At 46.2% G+C, this 20,604-nt stretch overlaps 2 protein-coding genes across 9 annotated transcripts in view; both read left to right on the forward strand.

Annotated features, from left to right (window-relative positions):
• Positions 1–1,293: 1,293 nt before the first annotated feature.
• On the forward strand, positions 1,294–12,408 carry LOC147999959 (uncharacterized). The gene is made up of 4 exons (XM_087591758.1): positions 1,294–1,314; positions 2,998–3,560; positions 3,779–3,959; positions 12,219–12,408. Exons 1-4 carry the CDS (start codon positions 1,294–1,296, stop codon positions 12,234–12,236), a joined length of 783 nt encoding a protein of 260 aa, XP_087447884.1. The 3' UTR covers positions 12,237–12,408.
• The window catches only part of Gkap1 (G kinase anchoring protein 1), a 39,515-nt gene continuing 21,713 nt past the window's right edge, over positions 2,803–20,604 (forward strand). For 3 of the 8 annotated variants that reach the window (XM_087590927.1, XM_087590928.1, XM_087590929.1), the window contains exons 1-4: positions 12,221–12,476; positions 12,921–13,064; positions 16,720–16,797; positions 19,542–19,665. In XM_087590927.1, the coding sequence (XP_087447053.1) occupies positions 12,261–12,476; positions 12,921–13,064; positions 16,720–16,797; positions 19,542–19,665 (562 nt within the window). In that variant the 5' untranslated portion in view covers positions 12,221–12,260. Of the gene's footprint in view, positions 2,971–3,470; positions 3,561–12,218; positions 12,477–12,920; positions 13,065–16,719; positions 16,798–19,541; positions 19,666–20,604 lie in introns of those variants that run through there. The other 5 variants (XM_087590931.1, XM_087590932.1, XM_087590933.1 and 2 more) reach the window with 3 other exon arrangements.

Genomic DNA, 20,604 nt, shown 5'->3' on the forward strand with positions numbered 1-20,604 from the left:
GGATTATAACAGCAGCTCAGGTGGTCAGCCTTTAAAGAGAGCAGATTAATTCTGGCACGTGGTTTTGTGGGCTCCAGTGTATGGCTTTCCTTTGAGGCCTGTGGTGAGCATCGCAGCAGGGAGCAAATCCCTAAACTGTTCACTAAACTGCAGCCAGAAAGGAACAACACCGACAATGACTGAGGTGGGGCCAGAGTCCACTCATCTTTTGAAGATATCTGAAGGTTCTGCACACCAAGCCTTTACTGGATTTACCTCTGGGGAGCCGCTTAAGATCTGGAGCGTAGCACTCAGTCCTTCTCAGGCCCACTCCCGTACCCTGACATTATCAACAGCTACAGACTTTTCATTTTAATGTACATATCCTACTCAACTGTGCTGGGTTTAGGTCATTTCCTATAGGACCCAAATCAATTACTTAAGCTGGTCAAATGCACCAGTTTAGAAAAAAAAAAAAAAAAGCTGTTTTGCGGATGTTTGCCTGGGCATGTATCTGTATACCATGTTCATAGAAGATGATCGTCTGGAGGGAGAGATGCTTGTGAGCCATCACCGGGGTGCTGGCAACCGGACCCACACAGGTCCTCTAGGAAGTGGCAAGTGCCCTTAACACTGAGCCACCTCTCCAGCCCACTTATCCCCAGATGCTCCTTCCTCCCTCCACCTTCCCTTCCAGGCCTGTCTGACACGGCAATGTTCCCTTTGTCTCTGCTTCATCCTCCTTCCCTACTCTGCTCCTGGCCAACTCCCTGTCCCAATCAGGGCCCAGACTGTACTCAGTGCCAGAGCCTGGGCTGAGAAAGAGTGCAGGCTGACTGAGTAGTCTCTGGAAAAGCTTGGTCTGCTCACTTTTCTCCAATCAGACATGCCTAGTTCTCTCCTTTATGACTTCTAGTTGATGCCATGTTATCTAGATGAGGCCAAATCGATACAACAGATGGACCTCAACAGAGGGCTGGAGAGATGGCTCAGTGGTTAAGAGCACGGACTGTTCTTCCAGAGGTCCTGAGTTCAAATCCCAGCAACCACATGGTGGCTCACAACCATCTGTAATGGGATCTGATGCCCTCCCTCTTCTGGTGTGTCTGAAGACAGCCACAGTGTACTTACTTAGAATAAGTAAATACATCTTTAAAACAAACAAACATACAAACAGACTCCAGAGCCTATGCTCTAAGTCGGCACAAATCCATGACGTTCGGGTGTTCTGGGTCAAGAAGGCTCTGCCAATTCCAGGTGCTCAAAACAGTCTGGATAACTGAAGCAGAGTATGTCGGGCATCCAGCTGGCAGAATGGAGAAACACCTGGAGGAGGTAAAGGGTCCTACCTGGCAGTGGCAGGCAGAGAAGGGAAATAATGTGCTAACCCAGGGGCATGACTGTGACAGACGACTAGCTGTCCTGCAAGACAACCCTGCTGTGGGGACACTCTGTTCTTGATCTATCAACCTCCCCACTTACTTCAACATGCCCGTGTGTGTGTGTGTGTGTGTGTGTGTGTGTGTGTGTGTGTGTGTGTACAGGGCTAGGACTGTCTAGGCAACCCTGAGCTTGGAAGTAAGAGTCACTAAAGCCCTCAAGGACTGTTGTGGTGATTGTGGCAGCCAGTCACAACCCACACAATGGTGTTCTCTCAGGCTGTGAGCCTCCAGTGTGTGGTTCTGGCTTTGATAAGACTGCAGTCCCCTGCTTTGGTGCCTTACCTCCTCCCTTGACTTTCAAAATTTGATGGGGTCACCTCCTGGAATTTCTTTGAAGTTGCAGACTCGAGTGGGCAGGTCTGCATTGGGCCTGAGATCCAAACTTGCTGGTGACACACATGTGGGGCAGCAAGACATATCTAGTTATGATGTATTTGAAGACTGAGTGCCCTGTTCTCTCACAGCAATACACTGTGAGGCTGAGGAGTTTCCAATCTATTTCCGTGTGTGTGCCGTGTTCATGTACATGCAGTGGGATGTGGTTATCGTTCTTCACATGCTATCTTTTTGTGGAGAGTGGGAGGCTGGCTAGCAAGACCGGGATCCACTTGTCCCCGTCTGCTAATATTTGGGACAAAAGTTTTTATGTTTATTCTAGGGCTAGAACCCAGGCTACCCACTGAACTCTTCCCTGACCGCCAGTGGACTGCCCAAGTGCAGTTCTTTCAGCTGTTCAGCTTTCACTTCTTATGGCCACATCTGTTTGGCTGCCTTCAACCCCTTCCTATCTAAACAGCCATCTTTCCTCAAAAAGTGGCTGTCTCCTCCATTGTTCACTCTATCTCTTACAGCCTGGAGACCTGATTTTTCTCTCTTCCCAACCCTGATTCATCAGGTTGTCAAATCCTGTAGACCACACCACTTCTCAATCATTTAAAATTCTTCCGGCTTTCTCTTGCCTCAGTCTGCCCCCCTCCTTTTGGCCCCGACCCCCGGGTCAATCTTTCTGTGTAACCACTGGCGTTGAACTCACTTTCAGATCAGCTTCCCAAGTGTTGAGGGCTCACAGGCGTGTGTCCTCACCCTTTCATAGCTCCTGTTATTGCAGTCAGACAGTTTCCCATCTCTAACATCTGCAGCAGTTACAGAGAAAAAGCCTTCATTTCTTCCTCCAAACTTCTAAACCCTAAAAAAACCAAACAGTGCCTTAAACACCCATGGTTACCCTTGGAACTCATTTCCAGTTGTCAACACCTCCAATCTCATCGTGGAACGCAGCGTCCAATGGCCTCTATCCAAGGCCCCGAGGTCTCCCCGCAAAACCCCACCTCTTCCCAGGCCAGGCCAAACGCCTCCTCCCTCACGCTGCCCCACAGATGCTCGCAGTCCTCGGATCCGGAGTAGCCTTCTGTTTTTCCACAGGGCCCTAGGGCGGTGTGGCGTTTGCTGTGATTCTTTGCTTTGCTCCCCCACGTCTCACCCGCGGCGGTGATTCACACGGGACAGCGACGGACAGCCCGCACGGCTGGGCTCCAGCCGACAGGCTTGGGTAAGCCGCTTAACTTTGCAAAACTAGAGTGGCCCCGTAGGCGCTCGGGGCGGCGGGACCGTGCGGTCTCGTGCTCCCCGGGGAATCCGAGGCCGTCCGGCTGTTTGCATCTCGTGCGGCCCCGCCCTCCCTCGCCGACTGGAGGTCCGCCTCCGCCCCCGGGCCTCCCCACAGCCCAGCGATCCCGCCGTGCGGCGCCCGCGGCGGCCTAAGCCTCCTCCCGGAAGGCCTCCCACCTTCCCGGCTCCGCGACCCCGAGGACCGCGGAGCCGCCGCCTACGCGAGCCGTTTGGACCCTGCGCGGCCCCCGTAGCGCGACTCCTCCAGCAGGTGGTTCTGGCCCTCCGCGGTCCGTCACCCGCGGACCTCTCCTCAGCGTCGGCGTCCGCCGCGCTGCGACCCTCTGGAAAGGAGTCCCGCGCGCCGGCCGCGGCGGGCGCCAGGCCTGCGGGTCCGCCCCGCCCCGCCCTCCGCGCGCCGCCGCCCTCCGCGGGCCCGTTACTGCGGACGCCCCGCGGCCCGCGCCCAACGCCCGGGGGCAGCGCGGGAGCGGCGGGGAGACGGCAGCGGCCGCGCCGCGGCGAGGCCCGGTGAGTCCGCGGAGCCCCGCAGCTCGCGGCTGAGGCGACGCGGCCGAGTGCGGCCTGAAGCGGGGAGCGGAGCCGGCCGGGCGGCGGGAGGGAGGGCCGCGGAGGCTGCGGGGGAGTGCGGGCCGCAGGCCTGGTCCGCCGCGGCGGCGGGAGTGACAGGTGCGGCCGCCCGCTCGGGAATCCCCGGGGCGCCCACCCGACGCCAGTGTCGCTCGCAGGCTTGGTCGCCTCTTCTCGGCAGAAGCTGGGGCTCGCCCACCCCGCGCTCTTTCCTCCGGGTACTTCGCGAACAAGTTTTGGAGCACCCGGAACCGCTCGTGCGTGAGATTTGGCTTCGGTTCCCGAAGGAGGAGTGAGGGAGGGCTGCACGCCGCTCGCCCTCCCTCCCGGCAGCCGGAGGTAGCCGCGCAGGTCGAGCCTCTGCGGTCGAGCCTTCCTACAGCTTCGCGGGGCGGCGGTGGGGTGCCAGCCGTGGGGTGTTCGTAAACACGGCAGCAGCCGGGGCAAAAGTTTATCCCATTGTCTGCCCGGCTCCCCTCCCCTTTGCCACATTTCTCAGTTCGGCGGACAGAGGTCTAGCGAAAGGCAGAGAGACGCCCGAAAACGCATTGTTCTGCAGCCCCGTCTGTTTCTGTGAAGGTGCTTGCGCCTGGAACCGGCGCGAAGTTAAACTGTAGTCGCGATAGTATATTGAGAATCTTCCTGGAAAACCTAGGGTTTCCCCGCACTAGTTTATGCCACTAAAATTGGTTAGTCTAAGCCTCTTTAATGAGATTTTCATTGAAGATCAAAATACACTAACCTAGGGGCTTCTAGCAACCACTGTAGAGCAAGAACCTACACGTGGATCGGAGGGATGTTGTGTGCAAGTGAAAAATCACCTTTGCATTTCATGACTGATTTCCTTAGCATGCGTCTACAGTTTGCTTTTTTTTTTTTTTTTAAGAACTCCCAACCCACAGAAGTTGAAAGCTGCAGATTAGAGAAGGAAGGCTGTACTTAACCAATGTGTGTGTGTGTGTGTGGGGGGGGTATACCTTTAAGGTTTATGTCATTTGTGATAGGTGTGTTGGAAGCAAAAGTTTCAGAATGCCGTTGGTCCTCGATCCCCGTAACCTTAAGTTCTAAGCAGTCAAAATGACAGTCACAGAGATTAGGGAGACCTAGCCATTTGCTTTGACTCTCATTTTGTCGTTTGTGGGGGCAGTGCCTGGGACCAAACCCAGGACTTTTTGCAGTCTTAAGTCATCAGTCTGTTGTGTTTGATCTGTTAGATTTCACCAAGGCCTCTCTAGCTGTATGTAGTGATGTATGTTTGTATTCCCAGGACTCATTGAGTCTGGGGCAGGATTGCGAGTCTGGAGGATTGACTGGAGGATTGAGTTAGATCCCGGTGTAGGCTACACAGTGAGAGAGATCCTCTCTTAAAGCCTATGGCCATATGAACACAGTGTAGACTACACAGTGAGAGAGATCCTCTCTTAAAGCCTATGGCCATATGAACACAGTGTAGACTACACAGTGAGAGAGATTCTCTCTTAAAGCCTATGGCCATATGAACACAGTGTAGACTACACAGTGAGAGAGATCCTCTCTTAAAGCCTATGGCCATATGAACACAGTGTAGACTACACAGTGAGAGATCCTCTCTTAAAGCCTATGGCCATATGAACGGATGACATTTACATTGTACAGCTTCTTGATCAAGCTGGGTGGTTGATAGTATTGATGGACTGTCACTACTGTTCATTTTTTAAAGGGCTAACATTGTTATTGAGTAAAAATCAGGTACTTGAGTTCCCCTGGACTAAGTCTTTCCCGACTCTAGTGATGTCATAGAAGAAGGTGCTCATGATAGCTATGGCCCTTCATGGAGACCAAGGCCTCAAGAAGACAAAGCATTTATAAATCTTGCTAGGTGTAGCTTAGCCTGCTCCTTACTAGCAACAGTTTTTCTCACACCCTCACCTTTTAAAAATGAGCACAAAATCCAAAGCTTCCTATGAAAACAAGATTCCGAGAAAAACAAATGAGTTGTGGGAATGCTTTGATGTGACGGTGCTGTTAGTGACACAGTTTGGAGCTGACTGTGCGCTCTGCACCCTCGTTGTTCTAGTTCCGAGCACAGACTCCAGTGCACACTTGGGTATAGCACTGTGTATTTGGAGAATGTCATTAGGCTCCAACCAGTAAGCTTGAGACCACTATTAACTTATTTAATGTTATTCTTTTTTTGCTGAGACAGTTTTCTGTGTAACCCAAGCTAGCCTTGAACCTATGACCTTCCTGCCTTAGCCCTTCCAGTATGGAGACTGCAGATGTGCCCTTTACAACTGGCTGATAAGTTTATCTGGTAATGACTGTACCAAGTCCTCGACAATTTTTTGGAACACAAAGAAGAGACCATTTTAAAATCAGGACAGAAGGGAGCTAGAAACAGTGACAGCTATTGTAAGGAGTCCATTGAAGAAGTAAATGTAAGTGTAGGAATATTAAAGAGAGCCAGTAGTTAATGAGAGGGCGGGTCAGAGTTGACTTGCAATGGAGCTAAACTTGAAGAATGGAGAAGTTTTAAGTGGAGGACACAGGCATTCCAGACCCCAGGAACAACATAGATCCAAGCCAGGAGCAAGTTAACAAGTCCCGGGGCTCAGGACACTTTGAGCCATCTGTTTTCTCAAAGAACAGAGAAAGCTCTATAAAATGTAAATTAATTATTTTTAATATAAATGTAGCAGTGAATTAATCCAGCAGCTGTATTTCTTTGCTTTATGCCAGTCCCCAATAACCACACAGAGTAACAATATGTATTTAAAACTGTACCTTAGTAGTTGAGCAGTCAAATGATCAACCTTTACTTTCCTGCTAATCTGACTTCCTCCCAGCCCAGCCCAGCCCAGCCCAGCCCAGCCCAGCCCAGCCCAGGATCCTTGCACATTGCTATTGCTCTGGCTCTGTGGGCTTCAGGTGTGCTTCCATGACCTCTCTCCAGACCCCTTCCTTATGGCTTCTGATCCTCCATCCTCCTTGGACTGATCTGAATCTCCCTTTCTTCCTTCTCTCCTTCCTCTGGTTGGCAGACATACTACCCTGTTGTCTATTCTGTGCAGCCATTGGGTGATCAGCATTTATTGACAAGGCAGAGAATAAAGGGTAAAAGGGTAAAGGCTGTTTACACAAACCTGAGACAGGAATTCTTGGTATAAGCATTTCAGTGCCTTGTCTAGATTGAATGAGATGTGAAGGCAGAGAAGTCAGCATTTAAATAATACAGGGTAAACTTTACACAGTGTACAAAAACACGATGCCTACGTTCCCCTCTTTGTCTAACAAAAAGCTCTTTTAATAATAACTAACACAGAAGATAAGAGTTGCATCCATTATGTCCAGTCCACTTATTTTTGGCAACTTAGATAAAGTATTCTACCATCCTACCTGGAGAGTTCAGAGTTTTGCCATCTAGATCACTTTCTATCTTGTATTACTGTCCTAAAAACATCTTGTAGACCTGGAACATCATCTTACATCCGAAACCACTTAGGTAACTAGTACGGCTATGACTATTTAGCTTTCAACTCCATCAGAGACCTGAGAAGGAATGAATATTTCCTAAGTATGTAGGCAGTGCTGGGACGCAGCTTCCAAAGATTATAGAAGTGACAGAGACAGCTGACTGCCTGGACAGACCCCATGTTGCCTGCCTCTGTGACACTGGAGTGTCCATCTTCAGCCTTCTGGCCAGTGTACCTGACAGACTTTTGTGAAGCAGGAATTACGAAGGACTTACAGCCTGTCTTGGCAGAGCATGCAGTTGGCTTCACTGCATCCGTTTGTCCTTTTTGGACACACTCGTCTGTAGATGAAGCACGGGTATTTTCTTTACCCAGTGGCTCACTTGCCACCAGTGGAGCAATTCCACGTGAAGGTTAGCATGCTCATCATTTTTGAAATGAAATGGGGGACTGTCGGGAACAGACCTGTCTCATAGCCACAAGGTCTTTTAGTAATAAAATAATTTTAAATGCCATTTTCTCTTGATCTCTAAGGGTTTTGAAGACCAACTATAATATATATCTAAATCATCAGACATTGTTTATTCTTAGCTATTTACTATCTGAATAACCTTAAAACATTTCATTGTAATTAACTAAACTAGTATCTAATATGACCAGGAGTTAGATTATGGCTATAACATTTTTTTTTTTTTTTTTTTTGGAGCTGGGGACCGAACCCAGGGCCTTGTGCTTGCTAGGCAAGCGCTCTACCACTGAGCTAAATCCCCAACCCCTATAACATGTGTTTTGGTCTAAGAGTAGATTCAGTAACCCACCCCTACTTGTCTAATGTCTCATAATATTTTTATATCCCCCTTTTTCTTTTCAGCCTCCTACCCTTTAAGGAAGAAAAGATAGAGAAGAGGAAATGAAAGATAGAAATCCCTGATAATTTCTTTCTGCTGAATTGGGACAAAGAATTCCTTTTTGGGAGCCCAAGGAAATTAGAAAAAATTGTTAGTCCAAAGAAAGCTAGCATTTGTTGCCCAGTCTCTGTGTGCTGAGAATGTGCAGGTTTTAAATGAAGTTCTGACTGGAATAGTCTGAAAGGCTGGACAAAGCAGGCTAGCTGTTCTGAAGTTGTCCCAGAAGCAAGTCTTTAGAGGAAAGAGCTTTGATGCAGTCGAGGTGTAGGATCAGGGCAGGGAGCTGGAACAGCAGCTCTCAGTATCTCAGCACCCTCGAGGATGAGGGCATCAGGGCTGTATTCTTGGTTGGGGTTTTTTTTCCCTGCAAACAAAGCTTTTAGAAGTAATATATATTTCTATATTAACATAATATATAGAATGTGTATTATGCACAGGTCAGTTAAAGATGATTTTTTTGTTCCTTGTTGAGCAGGTCAGAGACAACTCTCTTCCTTTAGAAGTTAGTTTGATCATATAACCAAACTGCAATATAAATTTCATTCATGCCATATGAAAGGATGGCATGATGAATTTTGAGGATTTTGTAGCCAACAAGATCCATTGGCTCCGTATAGCTGACGTTCTGGCTAGACATTTTTATGTCTTAGCCAGTTTTACGGTTATTCCCATCCCATGTAGAGGGATCAGCAAATCATGTTACCTGCCCTGTTTGGTCATCCTGATTTCTTCCATCTCCCTTGAACCACTTACAGTAGTATTATACAGAGCACAGAAGGTCTTGATTGTGCATTTCATTTTAATCTTTTATGTCTTTAAAATCACCAATTTCAATGTGTGTATATCTAACTATGATATTTTGTATTTAGTTCCTTCTGTTTTTAGCACAAAAGTATGATTTTTAAACAATTTTTCCTGACTGGGGGGTCTGTTCTTTGTCTGAACTTGGCTTCTGCTTCCGTGCTAGCAGCAGTCCCGCCTCTCTTGTACTGTCAGCTCACAGAGAAGAGGCATGTTTCTGCCTCATCCCAGTTCCTCACACTCTGAAGTTTTGGCTTCTTAGGTCAGCAGCAGCTGACCAGGAGGAGCCCCTTAGGTAGACTTTTAGCCTGAGAGAGAGCAGCTCAGTCGGCTTCCCAAGGCTTCCATGCCCCAGGCTACAGAGCTGCTGAGTAACCTTTCCTCTGTGTATGACAGAGACTTCCTCCCTCAGTGGCCATGGGCTGGTCCTTTGAAATTTCCTGGACTTTTTTTTTTAAAGATTTATTTATTTTATGTATATGAGTACACTGTAGTTGTCTTCAGACACACCAGAAGAGGGCATCAGATCTCATTACAGATGGTTGTGAGCCACCATGTGGTTGCTGGGATTTGAACTCAGGACCTCTGGAAGAGCAGTCAGTGCTCTTAACCACTGAGCCATCTCTCCAGCCCCTTTCCTGGACTTTTTGGCTCTGGCCTCAGATTGGATCCAATTGCCTGGGCTTTCACAGGCCCAAGTTCTTTTTTTTTTTTTTAATATTTTATTTATTTACTTTATGTATGTAAGTACACTGTAGCTGTCTTCAGACACACCAGAAAAGGGCATCAGATCCCATTACAGATGGTTGTGAGCCACCATGTGGTTGCTGGGATTTGAACTCAGGACCTCTGGAAGAGCAGTCAGTGAGTGCTCTTAACCGCTGAGCCATCTCTCCAGCCCAGGCCCAAGTTCTTTATCAGATCCCTGCCCCTTGCCAAGTGGCAGGCTCAGCTGGGCCTTGGGGAAAGTCCCAGAGAAATGGCCCGTGCTAAACTGTCTTTGTCACTTTGCACTTTCCCTCCAGAACTTTTTGCTTTAAGACATGAATATTAATTTTAAGAGTGAATGACATGCCTTTCAGTTGGGTGCCATCTGTAAATGAACTAACTAATATAAATGTAGCAGTGAGTTAATCCAGCAGCTGTAGTTCTTTGCTTTATGCCAGTCCCCAATAACCACACAGAGTAACAATATATATAGCTGAGCAGTCAAATGATCAACCTTTACTTTCCTGCTAATCTGACTTCCTCCCAGCCCAGCCCAGCCCAGCCCAGCCCAGCCCAGGATCCTTGCACATTGCTATTGCTCTGGCTCTGTGGGCTTCAGGTGTGCTTCCATGACCTCTCTCCAGACCCCTTCCTTATGGCTTCTGATCCTCCATCCTCCTTGGACTGATCTGAATCTCCCTTTCTTCCTTCTCTCCTTCCTCTGGTTGGCAGACATACTACCCTGTTGTCTATTCTGTGCAGCCATTGGGTGATCAGCATTTATTGACAAGGCAGAGAATAAAGGGTAAAAGGGTAAAGGCTGTTTACACAAACCTGAGACAGGAATTCTTGGTATAAACATTTCAACACTGTCTGTGTCTGGATTGAAACAAGACATGAGGGCAGAGATTGTCCTGGAATTCACTGTGTAGTCCAGGCTGGCCTCAAAGTCACAGAGATTCATCTGCCTCTGTCTCCGAGGACTAAGATTAAAGACAGACACCACCATCATTTCCTGGCAGGAATTCTGGCCTTGAACAGAACAGGGACCACATGAACCCTGTCATGTTAGCTTTGGAAGACTGAGTACAATGGTGTTTTGTTTTGATGTATTTACTATATTAAATAGTTAACACCCTGACAATAATTTATTATATTGTTTTTCAAGTGACTGCCGCTATCCTGGCCTTTTTTGCACTGTTGACCCTGAAAAAGGAAGGCGTCATCATTGCTCATGGATACTCCCTTGTGCTCTGTCCTCCCTTTGAAACATTTGTAGCATTTTATCAATTGAGCTGCTGAGGTGGTCCAACCTTCAAGCCAATGCGCTCTGTCTTGTGACTGTTTCTTGTGGTCTTTTCTCAGTTGGAAGTTGGATTCTCTTTTGTTGTTTCACTCATTGTTCAAAAACTTCTGTGTGTCCACTCTGTCGGACAGACCCTGTTGTCGTCGTGGGTCTGTGTGTCCACTCTATCAGACAGCCCCTGCTGCCGTCGTGGGTTTGCTGCAGTACTGTGTGCTCGTCAGGTCCTGACTGGGCTTTGCTGACACTATCCCTACTTATTGCCCACAAGCTTTTGTTGTTTCATGCCAAATGTTAAATGTTGCTTTGAATTCCAGATCATATTTTACAGTGGCGTCACATGTTAGATAGTTGTGCCACATCCTAAGTCCTCTTCGGGAGGTGTTTTAGAATAGGTATTTATCACTCACACAGGCACTACAGTCAGAGTACCAGTCACTACTGACACTTAGGTGCCTATGTGCTACAATACACAGTTTACACACACTGACCCACCGAGTCTCTCCAAGACCAAGAGCAACATTGAGCAAGTGGTTTGGCCTGCCTTTTCTTTTTCTTTTTTTTTTTAAGATTTTATTCATTTATTATATATAAGTACACTGTAGCTGTCTTCAGACACACCAGAAGAGGGCATCGGATCTCTTTACAGATGGTTGTGAGCCACCATGTGGTTGCTGGGAATTGAACTCAGGACCTCTGGAAGACTAGTCGGGTGCTCTTAACCGCTGAGCCATCTCTCCAGCCCTTGGCCTGCCTTTTCAATAAAACACAGTAGTCCGTACCTGCTAGGGTCCGTGACCTTGTCAGCCACAGGCTTTGACAATGTTGACAGTAACAGGCATGAATTCCATGGTTGAAGGAATTTAAGTCCTTTCTTTCTTTAAAGTTGGTTGTAAGGATCAGTCTTTATAATCAATGTCAGCATTGTGATATAAGAGTGTTCTTTTCTGCTCTTGTCTGTTTTCCTGAAGTTGGTGAGCATGCACCTGCAGGAACGGTCTTTGTGTGATGACAGATGCTGGTCCTCCTCCTGTGGTAGAGCATCCTGATGTAGCCTCTGTTCACGAGTGTGTGGACACCACAAAAGCGTTTACAGAAAAGTTAAGGACTTCTAAAACCAGATGTGGAAATGGGCATTGTGTATTGATTATAGTTCTGTGAAATCAATAAACCCACATATTCTTCTGAATAACTTTATGTTGTTTGGTTTAGTTAAAATATGTTAATGACAGTGGAATTGTGGGTGCAAACCCAAATATTACCAAATGTGATGTTAGGAGAAATGTATTTTACATGTATGGCAGTTGGAGAAACTAGAGTAATTTTCTTCAATGTTTTCTCCTCCCCCTTTCTCCCCCTTCCTCCCCCTCCTCCTCCCCCTCTCTCTTCCCCTCTCCCTCCCTCCCCTCCTTCCCCCTGCCCACAGGAGTTACTGTTGACATAAGCGTTTAAGCCCCTGTTCTGAGCCATGGCCTCAGCAGTCCTCAGCTCTGTGCTTACAACTGCCTCCCGCTTTGCCCTGCTGCAAGTGGACAGCGGCAGTGGCTCTGATTCTGAGCCTGGGAAAGGCAAAGGGCGGAACAATGGGAAGTCTCAGACTCTGGGGAACAAATCAACCGCCAATGAGAAAAAAAGGGAGAAGAGGAGGAAAAAGAAGGAGCAGCAGCAGAGTGAAGCAAACGAGGTAGCCATGGCTGTCTGTGTCCTGGGGCAGGGAGCACACGCCATCAGCCTCATTGCAGACACCGTGTCAGGCACAGGACACGGCTTCCCGGTGACATTCACCTACCTGAACCCACACGCAGCCAACTCTCAGACATTCTTCCTGACTGGAGCAGCTTGTGTGTTCATGCTATTAAATTAAGACAGAGACATCTTAAAGGGGGGCAGTCCGTGCCTGTAGCCCCAGCTGCTCAGGAGACTAAGCTGGCAGGGTTGCTTGAGCAAGCCTGGACAGGATAGTGAGACTTTGTGTGGTAAACAAATTAATAAATTTAAAAATAGAGATAAATCCACAAATAACTTTCCATTGTATAAGTTAATGTAAGGAATGGACTAGAAATATTTTAAAATTAAAGCCACTAGTATTGATGTGCAGAATGTAATATATTTTGTGCTTATTTCTTAGCTCAGGAATCTTGCTTTCAAGAAAATTCCCCAGAAATCCTCCCATTCTGTTTGCAATGTTCAACATGAGCTTTCATTGCCAAACCCAGTGCAGAAGGAATCACGGGAAGAAAACTGGCAAGAGTGGAGACAGAGAGACGAGCAGGTACAGCTGAGTGTGTGCCCTCCCTGGCTGTTCTGGGCCAACGGCCTGGTAAGATGGCAGCACAGCCGAGCTCTCCCCCACAGTGCTGCGGGCTCTGATGGGGCGCGGCCTGGGCGCAGTAGGTAATTCACTCGGGCCTCAGCACGCTAGCTAAGCATCCTGACCTACAACCCTAGCCCTGGTCATCTGTTTTTAGTTCATCCACTGTTTGTAAGGGAAAGTGTTAGGAACATAGAGAAATATACTTATTTCAGCTTTTGAAGGGCTGAAGAGAGGGTTGAAAAGCACTTGTTCAAATTTTTTAAAACGGATTTATAGGACTACAAATCTCTTATTAAAAATATGTAGTAACAGTTTTGCTTAAACAGTGACTTTGAAGTAAAACTTCTTTGTAACTTTGTCTGAAACTGCTGACGGCATGTTGGCTCTGCTGACCTATTTAGTGGTATTTAGTCTGTATCTCTTTGAGAGAGTACACACGAGGGAGGGAAGGAAGGAAGGCACAGAGTGTGTGTGAGAATGAGTGTGCATGTGTGTGCACACACTCGTAGGAAGTGAACGTTATTTTCATATTTACTGAACTATAATTTGATCTGTAGGAAATAGGCATTATTTTCAGACAGTATTTGGTCCATTTATTGGATTTCCAGTCATTCTGTGTTACCATTTTAAAGGAAGTAGACAAAGCTAGGTGTGGTGATACACGTATGTAATCCAAGCATCTAACCTCCTGGGAAACTGAGGCAGGAAGCTTGAGTTCAGCCTAGCTGGGGACCAATAAAGCAAACTCATGGAGGCCAGCAGTGCTTGAGCACACGCTTCAGATAAACCGTTTTCAGTGCCTTTTCTTTAGGCTCTTGCACTGTCCAAGACTTAGTATTGTGAGTACCAGTTATTACTCAGGAGCCACACATTAATGCTGTTGACATTTCCCGCTGGTGACATGCCGTTGACTTGCCGTTGGATTGTGATAGGATTTACCATTGTCTTCACCAAGGAGAATTTCTCCCAGTAGCCAGAGGGAAACTAACATAGGAAAATGAGTCAGATTTATACCGAAAGCAGTGTGTAAACTTGAACACAGTCTCCGATTACCTTTCTTTCCCATATTTGCTGTCACGGTGATCAGGTGGTTCTGAAAGAAAACAGATCACATGGTTCAGGACCTTGAGGAATTTACTAGGTATGTTGTTGAAAGACCCGGAATCTTAGAACTTGTGCTTAGAAGGAAATGCTCCAGTCTTGCACCGTGTATCAGGGTGGTCTTTAGTATTCCATGAGATAGGGCACTTTGTGAACTATCGTGAGCATTGTATGTCAGCATTGTATTCTATTCCTTTTTCTACCTATCAAAATTACTTCTGTCCTTTAAATAGCAACATAAAATTTATTTTCAGAGAATTGGTATGTCCCAATTAAGGCTCTTCTTTGTTTTGAGATTTTAGGTTTCATTCCTTTTGTTTACTTGTACACTAGTTTATCTTAGTAACAAGCACATGTGAGGGTGGCTGGAGTTGCGTGCGATGCTCTCACTCTTCACCTCTGCTTGCTCACCGCACTGTAGGCCAGTTGTCGGCTCCGCAGGCGGGGGGGGGGGGGGGGGCAGACTAAACTTACAGCTAGACTCAGGGTCCTGGGAAAGCCATGGGGTTGTTGTTGATCGGTCGGCTTTTGTTTTCTGCACTTCAAATTTCATTTCTAAGTAAAATTCATCGGATCTATGAATTTGTGATCCACTGGGTCTGTGTAATGACCTCAGGACAGCATAATAAGAGCTTCTCTCTTAAAAGCACAGACCAAAACAACACACACACACACACACACACACACACTCTTTTTTATTGTTTTATCAGAATGATCTGCACTACAAATTAAATTCAGTGAGTTACTGGAAAATCAGTATCTTGCAAGGTTTCCTAATTTGTCCTGCAGTCTGACTTTTTGAAACTTCAGCCCAAATGTATGTATGATATTAGAAGAAATCACAAATTTTCTTACCACAATTAAATGTTAAAAATAGGATTATAGTGGCAAATTAACCAGCTTTGTTCAGGACAAATACTTTTAAAAAGATCACCATTGAGCTGGAGAGATGGCTCAGTGGTTAAGAGCACTGACTGCTCTTCCAGAGGTCCTGAGTTCAAATCCCAGCAACCACATGGTGACTCACAGTCATCTGTAATGGGGTCTGATGCCCTCTTCTGGTGTGTCTGAAGAAAGACAGCGACAGTGTACTCATAGATAATAAATAAATGTTTTTTAAAAAGATCATTATTATATTTTAACTTATGAGCAAACATTTTGTACTCAGTTTAGATAAACTGATTTATACTTTTTTAATGTGGCATATATATATCTTATTTTTAGTTTATTATTATTTTTTTCTTTTGGAGCTGAGGACCGAACCCAGGGCCTTGCGCTTGCTAGGCAAGGGCTCTACCACTGAGCTAAATTCCCAGCCCCACTATTATTTTTTATTACCTATATAATGATTGGGGGGTTACTATGGAGATTTTGCCTGCATGTGTGTAAGTATATCACCTGTGTACCTAGTACTTACAAAAGCCAGAAGAGGGTGCTGGAGCCTCTGGAACTGGAATGAGCCACCATGTGGGTGCTGGGAATGAGTCCTCTGCAAGAGCAGCCAGTGCTCATAAGCACTGAGCCAGCTCTCCAGGCCCCTAGGATTAAGCTGTGAGGTGCTGTTTCCTGCTAATAGTTAATTGGGATTGCATAACTCCTCAGTCCCCCGGGATCATCGTAGGATTGCAGTTTATTGTGGGCCTCCTCAGATTCCTGCATGCACTTTCCTTACCAGTCTAATTCTCATTGCATTTCCGTTAGTGTTTTTCTGTGTAAAGCTAGCTTGTTTCACTGTTTTTGTCTTGGCGAAGGATCAAGTGAGATGCTTTCTAAGGGGTGATTTCACTTAGAAAAGTTTAATTTGTAGAGTTTGATAGTTTTCTAATTTTTAAGACAGCCTTTACCCATTCCTTTTGACATTGGTTACTATTTTAGTCTGTATATTTTAAAACATTGAACAACATAACAATTCTTAGTAACTTGGGCAAAAATTTATTGAGGAGTAACTAAAACCTGAAAACTTAGGCCATAAAAGATGGAAACTAGCAAGTTCTGGGACACTCCAAGGCGGGAGCTAGCAGACACCACATCTCGGGATAACTGTCAGGTGGGTGTCCTTCCTTCCTGCATATCCGAAGACAGCGCCTGGGAGAGTGGAGAAGGCCTGGCTGACCTTCCCTGCCTGCTGTTGCTGGTCCGGCCACGTGGCTGCTGGTGTGGCACCGTGTCTGATTGGGATGCTTACCTGTCCTGTTGAATTAAGGATGTCAGAATATTTTATTCACAGTGTGAGGGGATTTTGGGGAGAAAAATATGAGATATCTATAGCATATGTAGACGTGGGTATTTACCCAAATTAACAATGAATGGGGAAATAGAAATTTCAAAAACAGGAGTTGATGCTTGTGTACAGCACAAGGTTGCTAGGATAGCATGGTTAAATAACTTAGGAAAACTGATAAATGTTCGTTTAAAGTACATCCATTTTCCTTTGCTGTGTGTATTCTCATAGATCATGCTTATTTTGAAAGTGTAGTGTAAATGGATGTTTATTGTGAAACAATCTTTTTAGCTGACCTCTGAAATGTTTGAAGCCGACCTCGAGAAGGCGCTGCTGCTGAGTAAGCTGGAGTACGAAGAGCACAGACAGGTGAGGGCGGCGGGCGGGCAGGCGGGCGTGCCTGGGAGACAGCAGGCAGTGCAGGACATGGCGCTCACCCAGCAGAAGTGAGCACTGATCTAGGCATCATGCAGCTCTGACGAGAGGGCTGTTAAGGGAAAAGTTGTGTTGGTTTCCAGTTCTTGTGTCTAAATTGTGTGACGTTTGACTTCTGCAACACCGCACTCGTTAACCTTTACTAGGATTTGTTGTTGTCATTCAAGGTGATCAAAACTATCCCCTGTCATGATTGAGGCCCTTTTGGCCATGCTACAGTCCACTAGTGTCCCTGTCCCAGGAGGGAAGAAGAGAGAAATTAAAGCACATAGCAAACAATTTTGCTATAAAAATCCCTTGCCTGTGAGGTGGTCTGTGGTATCCCGCGTGCTTTATTTTCCATGCCCGTATTCACTACATGCTAAATAACCAAAATGAAGGCTGGAGAGAGGCTCCATGATTCTGAGCTGTGGCTACTCTTCCAGAGGACCTGGCTCCAGGTCTTAGTGTCTGTGTGGCTGCAGCTGACAGCCAGCGGCAGCCCCAGGCCCTCTTCTGGTCTCCAGAGGCACTGCATTCACATAGTGTGCAGAGGTACTCATATGCAGAAAAAGACTTTTTTAAAAAGAAGGGGGGAAAGAATGATTATAACCTAAATGGTTAGGTGTCCACTGAGATAAAAATCAAACTACTATAGAAGTGAATACAATGCTTTCCTGTGATTTAGCCATTTAAATGGACTTGAAGGTTATGTTTGACAAGGCGCTCCTTTATTTCCGAATTAGTGCATATAATTTTAATATTAATGATTAACTGCTGTTGGACGGATGTCATTGTTCTAAACCTGAAACAATTAGATGTTTTAGGAGTGGAGCAAATGGTGTTGATAAAATGTCATGTTCCCAGCCAGTTTTCTTGCTGAATTCATAGATCTAGCGCTCCAAACCGTTGATTCTGTCAGATAGCAGTGACTAAGAGGATGGAAGTGCTACTTTTGTATGTAAAGACAAGCTTTACATAATTACGTTAATGTGCTCATGGAATTTATAAGTCAATATTTTAATTAAATACCTATAATAGTTTCTGTTTGTGTGTGCCTGTGTGTGTGTGGGCTGTAAGTGTCCATATACAAGTGTGGGAAGGCCAGAAATCAGCATCAGCCTCTCTCCATCTTTGCTTTGAGACAGGATCTCTGATAAAGCTGCGTTCACAGACTCAACTAGATTGGCTGGCCAGCAGGCCCCAGGGTCCTCCTTCCATCTCCGCAGCTCTGGGATCACCACTCACCACTCACCACTCCACCAGTTTTTATTCTTAGATGAGACTAAGGACTGAACTCTGGTCCTCATGCTTGCAAAAAGAAATACCATGGTAACTGGTCCACCTCTCTTTTTCCCTCCCATGATTCTAGCCTGGGAATTTATATAATAATGAAAGTTGGGCCATCCACTGGCTTACACCTATAACCCCAGCACTGCTGAGCCAAAGGCAGGAGGATTGCTACAGCTTTAGGCCCGTGGCTTGGACAACAGTGTGTTCTAGGCCAGCTTGGGCTACAGAGCGAACTCCTGTCTCAAAAACAGAAAAGAAAAAAATTAGGGATGTCGTTTTCTGTCTCTTCTGTTACTCACTAGCAGTTGTAGCTAATGTGGGAAATACTACATAGGAGAAACTGAGTGACCGAGGAGAGCTTCGGCAGGCTAAAAGACGTTGTCAAAACTCATGTGGTGGGCTTGCCTTCGTTTACAAGACACTGGATATTTTTAACTTTTAGATTGATTGCAGGCTTTATTTTAGAAACTCATGTTGTAAGTACAGAAAGTGAATTGAGGGACTAAATTAGAGATTATGTCAGTGTCCAAGCAAGAGAGGAGACCTAGTAACTAACAGTGGTTCACCAGCACATAAGATGTGTAGGGGGAGTGGACATGAAACAGTGAGACTCATACTTGACAGCCGTGTTGAGGGTGGCATAGCCCAGCACATAAAGGGTCCATCGAGAAGGGGGGGGAGGGGGCTCGGTTGAGAAGAAACACAGTACAGTGGCGGAGTGGGCTAAGCACAGCAGCTGATGCCTGCATTGAGAGATCATGAGTGTGAGGTGGAGACTGAAGAAACAGGTACATAGAGAAGCCAGCAATGGAGACTTAAGAGTCACTGGAGATGGGTGAGGAAAACCATACATCAGTGTTACGGAGTCAGGGTTAAGAAAACTGATGCTCTTCAGAGGCCAGTGTTTGTTCCCAGCACTTACCCATGTGGCAGCTCACGACCACGTGTAACTCTGGTTCCCAGGATCCATTGTCACCTTCCGACCTACTTGGGCCCACACATACATTCAGGCAAAACACCTATACACATAATATGAAAACATCTTTTTTAAAGACAAGAGTTTATTTTTTTAAATATATACCTTTAGGAGAAAACTGACCTTAATTTTAGTGGTAGAAAACAACAGAATCCCCATTTCAGGGGTATGAGATTGGAAATTATAGATTATTCTCTTAAATTTGCTTCTGAAGGAGAGAATAAGTTGGCAGTGGTGGGTATTTATAAACCAGTCTGTATTTTTACTTGAATGTGTCCAACTGAGTGGATGAACAGTACTCAGGAGAGTTTTCACACAGTTCGCTGGCTCAGGCTTCTGTTGTTATATTACCTGTATTTGCTAAGAAAGGTTGAAGGGTTGATGTCCTGCTTTATAAACCCGACTTAATCACTGTTGGAATTCTTTTCAGGATTATGAAAATGCTGAAAACGCTTCAACTCAGACAAAAGTTATAAATAAAAAAGATAAAAGAAAGAACCATCAGGGAAAGGACAAACCTCTCACGGTGTCACTCAAAGATTTCCAGTGTGAAGGTAACGTGTGTGTGCTCCTGCACGCCAGAGCCATCTCCACCTGTCGGTTTTGTCTTTTCCTTAACCCTGAACTCTTGTAACTCGGGCTGACTTCACACTCAGTGTGGAGCCCAGGGACCTTGAAGTCCCAGGTGTGTCTCATGTCTAGTTTTCATGAAGCTGGGATCAGACACAGAAGCTTGCTTGTGCTGGCCCAGAATCTACTACCTGAGGTCTACCCCAGCCCCATTTTGAGTCTTTTTTTTCTTCTTTTTCTTTTTTTTCAGAGCTGGGAACCGAACCCAGGGCCTTGCGCTTGCTAGGCAAGCGCTGTACCACTGAGCTAAATCCCCAACCCCATTTTGAGTCTTTGTATAGCTGTATGTATTTCGATTACTTTTCTAGTTTTGTTTTGTCCGTTTACCATTTAGAGTATAAAGTGTAACCCGCGTTTCGGTTCACTTGGGACAGCCGTGTAGGGTAACTAACTGCAGGGAATCTCCGACAAACTGACGCTCACTGCCTCACAGTTACGGAGGTGAGGAAGGAAGTTCAGTGTCAAGGTGCCAGGGTCTGTCAGAGTGATGCTTGCTGTGCAAAAGAGCAAGAGAGACAAAAGGTTCTGTGTGACTTCCTGGGGAGATAAGAACAAATGTTTATTCACCCAGGAGAGGAGACCAGGAACCTCCAAGTCTAGCTTGCTGAGCCAATGAGTTTACTGGATTTTCCTACAGAAGTATGGGTGAGAGGTCACCTGTAGGACAGCTGAATCACCTCAGCTTGGGTAATAGCTCAGCTCGAACACAGAACCCTGGAGATCTCTGCCCACACAGCAGGCAGGTCTGTGTAGGGTCTCTGCTGCCCATGCAGGCTCAGGTTTAGACTGTGTGGGGCTTGCAGAAGTGTAGGAATCTCCCTTCTCTCTGAGAAACCTTATCTCTGGGTCTCTGACCATCTCAT

This window comes from Rattus norvegicus, chromosome 17 (genome assembly GCF_021556685.1).
Source record: "Rattus norvegicus strain SHRSP/BbbUtx chromosome 17, alternate assembly SHRSP_T2T, whole genome shotgun sequence".
NCBI classification, from domain to species: Eukaryota; Metazoa; Chordata; class Mammalia; order Rodentia; family Muridae; genus Rattus; species Rattus norvegicus.